We start from the raw sequence: 9,192 nt of genomic DNA on the forward strand, positions 1-9,192 counted from the left end.
TTCATAGATGCACACAGTATGCAGTATAACAAGCTCCCCAACACTCCCCTTCTACACTTCCCACTTCTTGATCCCGTTCCTCCACTGACTCCCTTTTGATTTTCATGAGATCTACCCCCACCTTTCTTTTCCTTTTTCCTCTCTAGCTTCTGTAGATGAGAGAAAACATAAGACCCTTGACTGTCTAAGTTTGGCTTATTTCATTTAACATGATGGTCCCTAATTCCATCCATTTTCCTGCAAGTGACATAATTTTATTTTTCTTTATGGCTGAATAATCCTTCATTGTGTATATATACTTTTTTATCCATTTATTCATTGATGGACATCTGGGCTGATGATTTTATTTTTGGCTATTGTGAATTGTGCTGCCATAAACATGGGTATGCATGCATTACTGTGGTATGATGACTTCACTTTGTCAGTATCCAATAACTAGGAGTGGCATAGCTGGGCCATATGGAGGTTCCATGCCTAGCCTTTTGAGGAACCTCCATACTGATTTCCAAAGTAGTTGTACTAATTTTATAATCCCACCAGTGTGAAAGTGTTCCTCCTTCTACACGTTCTCTCTAGAGTTTATTATTATTTGTGTTCTTGATGACTGCTGTTCTGACTGGAGCGAGATGAACTATAAGTGTAGTTTTGATCAGCATTTCTCTAATTGCTACTGATATTAAATGTTTTTTCATATATTTATTAGCCATTTGTATTTCTTCTTTTGAGAAGTGTCTGTTTAAATCATTTGCCCATTAATTGAGTCATTTTGTTTTTTGGTATGAATTTTTTTGCCTTTACTGATTCTTTCCAGAATGTTGTCTTTCTTTGACATATATTCTTGCATAGGAACTTTAAAATAATTCTATCTGGTTCCAAAAAAAAAAAAAAAGTAAAGAAAAGAAATGGGATTCATTTGTAATCAATACTTAACAACATTTTCCTAATTTAAAGGTAAAGTATTAAGACTTTCAAACTAAAAAGTCTCTTCCCAGCAAAAGAAACAATCTGTAAGGTGAATAGAGAGCCTACATCTTGGAAGTAAATCTTTACCCCTGACACATCAGATAGAGCACTAATCTCTAGGGTATATAAAGAACTCAAAAAGCTAAACACCAAAAAAACAAATAATCCAATCAATAAATGGGCCAAGGTCCTGACAGTCTCTTCTCAGAAGAGGATATACAATCAATCAATAAATATATGAAAAAATGTTCAATCACTGTTAGCAATTAGAGAAATGCAAATCAAAACTACTCTAAGATATCATCTCACTTCAGTCAGAATGGCAGCTATTATGAATACAAACAACAATAAGTGTTGGCGAGGATGTGGGGGAAAAGGCACATTCATACATTGCTGGTGGGACTGCAAATTGGAGCAGCCAATATGGAAAGCAGTATGGAGATTTCTTGGAAAACTGGGAATGGAACCACCATTTGACACAGCTATCCCACTCCTCGGTCTATACCCAAAGGACTTAAAAACAGCGTACAACAGGGACACAAGCCACATCAATGTTTATAACAGCTCAGTTCACAATAGCTAAACTGTGGAACCAATCTAAATGTCCTTCAGTAGATGAGTGGATTAAAAAAATGTGGCACATATACACAATGGAATATTACTCAGCAATAAAAGAGAATAAAATCATGGCATTTGCAGGTAAATGGATGAAGTTTGAGAAGATAATGCTAAGTGAAGTTAGCCAATCCCAAAAAACCAAAATGTCAAATTTTTTCTTTGATAAAAGGAGGCTGATTCATAGTAGGGTAGGGAGGGGGAGCACGGAAGGAATAGACAAACTCTAGATAGGGCAGAGGGGTGGGAGGGGAAGGGAGGGGGCATGGGGTTAGAAATGATGGTGGAATGTGATAGACATCATTATCAAAAGTACATGTATGAAGACACAAATTGGTATGAATATACTTTGTATACAACCAGAGATACAAAAAATTTGTGTTCTATATGTGTAGTGTGAATTGTACTGCATTCTGTTGTCATATATAAATGAAAAAAAAATTAAGACTTTCTGGGTAGATATATATTTGTGTGTGTGTGTGTGTGTATCAGATCCTGTGTTGTTTTTATTATGATTTTATAGTAGTAAGCAATATGAGCCTTATAACTTTCACAATTAATTTAGTTCTGTTTCGTAGCTTTATTTTGTTTTTATTATGAAAAGAGTATGATTTTATTTTTAGCTTGTGATTGCTACTATAGAGGATTGATAGGTATTTGCAGTGATTTTAATCTTATTAAATTACTTTATTAGCCTTAGTATTTTCTTATTAGAGTTGCTTTAGGTTTTTATAATAATTTACAATAATTTTATAGTTCTGTTTCCTGTACTTAATACTGTTTATTTTCTTATCCTATTGCTTTATTTAGATTTCAAAAGTAATATTGTATTATATGTAGTCAGAAGCTCAGTCTTCACTACTAGGCAATACAATCCTGCACCCTTTTCTGTCCTTCTAAACTACAACAATACAATCCAGAAAGAAACTTAAATATCTTTCTTTGGTTATCCTTGGAACTTAAGCCCTGAGCAACTAGCTCCCTGATTTCTTTGGATTCCATCATGGTTTCCCTAACTGTTTAATTAAATTTACCTCTTCCATAGCTCAGAAGACAGAGAAGATATGTGAGGACTTCTCCCTCAAAAAAACAAAAACAAAAACCCAAAACCTAAGGACACAAACTTCCTTCTTAAGCAGGATGAATCAATTCACATCCTGTCTGCATGCCCACATTTTCTTCAGATTTTCTGTTTTTTTTTTTTTTTCCTTCTTTGACTAATGAACTTGGCTTATCCTTTAAATCTCAGCTCAAGTGTTACTTTCTGAAGGAACCTCTCATTTCTTTACTTACAGTAAGCTTTCCTAACACCTCTTTCAAAATATGTGTCACAGTTGGAGTTTTTATTTTGTGTATTTAAATATCTTTTTCCCCTTTGGACTATGGGATGCATAAGGGTAGGGACAGCATTTGATTTTGTCCCTCATTTTATCTCTAGTACCATGCACAGTGAACACTCTGTAGCTATCTGCTGACTGACTGCATCACAGAAGCAGAGACTAAGATATAGCACGTGGGCATTGATACTATTTAAACACTTTTGCAGGAACCCTAAATAAAATGCCTCTAGTTGTTTCACTGTATATTCATTACAAGAGGTTTAATCTACTCTTCAGCCTTGCAGTGGATTTTAGAATGAGTACACCTTAAAATTCATACACATAAAATGGGAAGTTTTGTAAATAATCTCTTCTTGTCTTTGTAAAAATATTTTATTTGATCTGTTGCTTTAATACCTATATTCATCCAAAATCTTGCTAAATGAATCTTCACAGCTTACTGAGTGGTAATTTCACTTTTCAAAGACACATTATTTTAAAATATAGCAGTGGTGATATGTGCTATTTAAAATTGTATTCTATTTATTCTATTCTCATGTACTATTCTTATGTACAAACTTTCCTAAATTTAGATATTTAATGAATTTTTGTTGTTTATTGCAAATTTGTATGCATTTTAATATTGTTGAATGAATTTTTTGGTATTAGTATTCATTGAAGTCAGTCTTCACTGTTATTGGTCATTCCTTTCAATTTGGAAGAATGTTTATTTCCTAATGCTGGCATATTTTGCAAAATAAATATTAAGAAAATGTGTTTACATTATTAGAAGACAATCATCTTCTCTTCAGTGCTAATGTTCACTGTTCTACATTAATGTGATTGTCTGACATTTTATTCTTTCTTTTATTACAAAAACCAGTATGGCTTTTCAAGTACAGTAGTAAAATTTGAGAGGAAAAGTAGTATGAAGTTTCTTTTTTTCTATACAGATCTTGAAATGGAAAATGAAGAACAACCATCCTCTGAAAATGATTCTCAGAATCAAAGTGCTGAACAGATTATATCGATTTCTCAGGCAGTTGATTTGGTTGATCAAGAGTCTCCTGAGGAAAGTTCTCTGAACTCTCACCCAGAATCGTTGTCTCCGGCAGACAGCGATAATGCTGCAAGCCTTTCCCCTTCTGAACAGACTTCTAATCCCACAGAAGACCGTGAGACTACAAGTCTTGATGGTGAATGTACAGATTTAGATAACCAACTTCAAGAACAATCAGAAACTGAGGAAGATTCCAATCCTAACGTCAGCTGGGGTAAAAAGGTCCAGCCTATAGACTCCATATTAGCAGACTGGAATGAAGATATAGAAGCATTTGAAATGATGGAGAAGGATGAACTATGACTCACTAAAGAATATTGTGGTAGGTATTTTAAAAGCAAAGGTAAACTGTGGTCATAGACACCCTAATACTGAGCAGGCTCTCCAGTGGGAGGCTTTAAGTATGGTGATGAGCAACCTCGTTCTGACTGGGATTCGTAGTTGTCATAGGAATCTGGAGCATGCTGTGTTAGAATTGATCTTGTTTAAACTGTCCCATCAAAATGGAAAAACTCAGTCTCCTCCTCAAATGACAGTGTTGCACACCCTGCAGCATGTCAGGCCAGGGAAAGATTACTGGGCATTTCTAGGAACCATATTCTAGTCTCTGGATAGACAAGAAACACATTCAGTTAATAATGGAGTGGGAAATAGGAGTTTGTGTAGATTTCTAATTAAAGGCTCTACTTTCCTGGTTTTGGGGTAAGAGGCTCTTCTTGGGAAGACATATGGGTTTTGTGGCATTCTGGTTATGCTGCCTTCACAAAATCACTTTAAGTGACCTAACTGGTTATGAAACAAATACATTCATGATAAAAAGTTTTTGCTCATCACTTATGCTTACTTTGTTCAGTGACAAATGATTAAGATGACTTGACCCCCCCCCACCCTGAACAATGTTCTTTTCAGTTAAACCAAAGGTGAAACCAATATACTTTCTCAGTGAGTTTTCTACATAAAGACTAATCAGTGGGATGAGGTAAAAAGGTCGTATGTTATGGAAATTGGTTACTTAATACTTTTGATAAATTGAGGAAGGGAGAAATTGTAAGTTGCAATATGAACTTTCCATGGGGCCTTCCATAGGGAAAGCTGTGACTACTCTTAAATGGAGCTTAGAGTTATATCCTTGTGGGGTAGATTATAAATCTTTCCCAGTCATTTCTTTTGGAGGTGGTTACCTCTAGCCATCAGCCTTACTCCAGCCCATGTTTAGTATGCAATTTGAGCCAGCAGGCCTGGATAGCCAACCTGAATATATTCTGTTCCATTTTTCTATCTTATGGAGCCATGATAAAAGTGGTAGTAGTCTAAAATTCCCATCTTTCTCCTTTGAAACTTTTGTTTCTAAAGTTATACCTAAGGAATCTGTCACATTTTCTGTTGAATCATGGTTTTTAGGATTGTTTTTGTTTTAACATATTCTTTCTGATGTGGACTTGAAAATTAGTCTATGGTAACCTGTGTAAAAAATTTACACAGTAGCAACTACATATAGCCATATAGCTTAAGGAAATTTTTTTCTTTTTTCTTTTTTTTGGTGGCAGTCTGGTGCTGGCCACATTTAAATTGTTGAAATTTTGTTGTTGATATTGGTAGACAGCCCATTATTGAAATCATGGCTTTACTCATTTTATTTATTTTCTTAAACTTATCTTAATCAGTTATAAAGGAATATTTGAGAGACTTAATTCCTTTATTTTACCATGACATCATACAATAACCTTTTCCTAAAACTTGGTTTTGAGGTACTAAATAACCTACACTATATATGGAGCTGTTGAAGAACAGCAGTGCTGTATTGTACTTGTGTATATTCATGTACAGTATGTCTTAGATCCCAGGTAAATATATTTTTTATAAAGGGTTAAATACCTGCTTTTAAATTCAATCTAAACATAATTGGGTCAGTGAGTAACAAATCTAATAAAGAATACACTTTGGTGGGAAGGGAAGGGGGAGAAAAAGTAGTATAACAAGACCTTTATTGGCCCTTAAAACCTGACACCAAAAAATGGATATTTTTAGTCTCTGCATGTGAAATTTGATGTAAGAAGATAGAACTATAATACATACAGTATACAGAAGGATAGACATAGTGCTTTGTTTATTTAATTGCAAAGCTGCCAAAATAGCTGAAGCTTAATTACTTGACTTGCCTTGATTTATAGGACTGGGGCTTGGAGAAAAGGAGCAGATGTTCCTCTAAGACTTTGATTACAGAAGCCTTATATACGTTGATTTGATTTTGTATTTGTAACTCAAAGCATTTCTGTCTAAATCTAATTCTTCTGAGTTATCAAAACCACATAATTTTTTTTTTCCCAACAAGGAAAACTTAATGGCATGGAGGATGCTGTGGCAGGCCCTTTGGGAATAGCCGTCTTACTGCTACTCTCCCTTTGGCCATTAGGGGGAGTTGTTGCCTTTCACTGAGATTTAGAAGCAAATCATTCACTTGTTTGATAAACTAAATCCTTTCTTAAAAAGAGGAAAAAAAAAAAGTTTAATCAGTTATACTTAATACCCAGAATGAATTATATACAATTTTCCCTAGTTAAGAATATATATATACACACACACACACACACACACACATACATACATACACACATATGTATATATATATATATTTTTTTCATTCAGCTTCAAACACCAACATAATTGACTCAGCATTCATTTACTTATTTGACATACTGCCATGAAGTCATTTTTTAATTCATTAAAAAATTCAAACAGCATTAGTTTTTATAATGTTTTGTTTGTGAAATACCTTGCATAGATGTTTTATTTACTTGCTAAAGATTCAGGGAACTCTATGAGACCTTGAATTTAGAAACATCTGGTCTACCTCAGTTAAATGTTGACTGCTTAGAAATAGAGCTGAAATGATCACCACAGCCATAAAATTGACTTAAGAAAGATTTATACAATGTTTACAAACCTGGAACCAAGTAAGGATTTTATCTGAAAGTTAAAAGTTATCTATTAGAGCAAGTATTTAATTCAGGTATTTTCAAGTTTTAAAACTTAACTTGTTTACCTACTAAAAATAGCTATAGGTTTTTTTGCATATAAAAATCCACTGAAATAATATGCCCTAATTTGCAGTACTTTTTCCATAAAGTTTTAAGTGTGAAGAATTGTAATTTACTAGATATGTTTGGGATGGTATATTTTGTTGGGTAAGTTTTCTTTTTTCTTTTTAACTGTAATAGGCTTCCAAAAAGAGTATAATTGTTTCAGAACAAATTACTTTGTGACATTTTCCTTTTCCTTTTTTCTTCACAGTATTAGATTTTAAAATGAAAAATTGTGCACTTTGAGTTTAATTTCCCTAATATATCTCTTGAGAACTCTTTTAGATTTAAATTACTATCACAGAACCCTTTTTATAGTGAAGCCAGCATTTGTTCTCTCACCAAACTCCATGCCAAATTCATCATAAAGAAAGCTCAGCATAAGAAATTTAAATAGTGCTTATAATTTTAGAGGGGTGGGTAGAATTTAGTAAATATTCAACTGGTCGTTTTATGCACAAAGCTTCAGTCAGAACATAGAAAAAAAAAACATTCTGTGAATGAAACATTGTATGTTCAGATTTTATAAAAGACATTTTTAAAAGCCCAATTTACAGCCGTATATTTTCTTATGATGTAATTTATGAAAAAGATGTCTGTACTAACAGGTGCTGTAACACTTATGTTGTTGGGTTTTATTGTTTGGTGATAAATGTATACAATATTTCTAAGGGAAACTATGTACTGTGATGTAAAAGTCTGGGCAAAATGTATATAATTCTTGTATATAATTGTGTATTTGATTATAATTACTGATTGTAAAGATTTAATAAAATATGTAAATATTTAGGTCTAGTTTTAATTTGAACTTTTAGAGTTATTGTGCATATCTTTATAGTTTGGATATCTTTAATTTTTTTCACCATTCTGTTCTCTTTTTCTTTTCATATTATCCCAGGGCATTGAATTTGGGGGACATCTTTGGGTATAGGAATCCAGGCATATGTTGAATTCAATTCCACAACTCAGTGTCAAGATGATGGTTAGAAAAATACTAATAATTCAGTGTCAGTCCTGGTAACATGCTTATATTTTGAGCTTACTTATATTTAATAAAATCACTTGCCTCTTAATGTTATCATCCAAAGTAACACCAACCCTTCCCTGTTAACTCCAGTGAAGTAATTTCCTTCCCGTAACCTCTATACCATGACACTGTGCTTTTCATCTGTACTGTTCAAGGGTTCTGAACGCAATTCATTGGTAACTGTTGTCTTTAAAATGAACAAACTGATACTTGAACATGTAAGCATCTTTCTCAAAGTACACATTGAACAACTGGGCTGTGCGGCCTAATTCCCGCAGGCCCAGGCTGGGGCTCTTTCCAGTGCACTACCTTCCCCCAGCTTTCTCAGCCTTCCTCCCTTATTTCAGACTCTGCTCACCTTTTTCTCAGCCACTTTTTTCCCACTTGACCTTTCCCCCTTCTGAGATTGAAGTTGAGAAATGATAGTTATCTATTCTTAGGCAAGGATTCTGGTCTTGGCATGTCCCCATTTGTCCAGGACAACGAATGCATCTCTGTTACAACCAGAGTTAAAGGAACCCAGAGATAGTGTATTTTGAAAGTTTTCAAAGGGGAGGTTGATTTTAAAGATATCTATTTACTAAATATTTTAAAGGTTAATAGAGAATAGAAAGTGCCAGCCTCTGCATGCTAGTAAGGTTTCCATGTCTTAAACCTAACTAGTTGGTCTTGTTCTTGGGTTAGGCTAGTCAATTACCATCTACCCTGAGTGAAATAGCAAATGGGAGGCTACTGATGGACCCCTTCAAGATTTTCTGAACCCATAAAAGAATGTACTTTTGATATCCCAAATGACAGTGAGACAATTACTGTTTAGAAGTCGTGAGGTACTTTTGGCACAGTATTACCAAAATTGAAGGTAGAAATATCTACTAACAGCAGCAGGTAATGTTGAGAAAATACATTGGGGTCATAATACGATATAACTTCTTAAAAAGATTCAAACTTCCTCTTATGGTTGAGGAGAGAACCAAAGTCCCTAAATACACCAATGAAAGGAACTTAAAGCTAAAAGGCTGACCCACCAGCCCACTGCTCTGTTATTGGCATTTGATAGCAACATGGGGCACACCCACCTTCATTTTTTCTGAACCTCTAAGAAAAGCCAACTCCCTTCAGGCTCAGAGG

General features: G+C 34.2%; 1 protein-coding gene across 1 annotated transcript in view; it reads left to right on the plus strand.

The window, feature by feature from the left end:
* Edem3 (ER degradation enhancing alpha-mannosidase like protein 3) overlaps positions 1–7,824 on the plus strand; it is a 79,850-nt gene extending 72,026 nt beyond the window's left edge. Inside the window, exon 20 of the mRNA XM_048810216.1 lies at positions 3,851–7,824. Coding sequence (XP_048666173.1) covers positions 3,851–4,260 — 410 coding nt within the window. The 3' untranslated portion in view covers positions 4,261–7,824. The remainder of the gene's footprint in view (positions 1–3,850) is intronic.
* Positions 7,825–9,192: the final 1,368 nt, after the last annotated feature.

Source organism: Marmota marmota, unplaced genomic scaffold (assembly GCF_001458135.2).
Source record: "Marmota marmota marmota unplaced genomic scaffold, marMar, whole genome shotgun sequence".
Classification (NCBI taxonomy): Eukaryota; Metazoa; Chordata; class Mammalia; order Rodentia; family Sciuridae; genus Marmota; species Marmota marmota.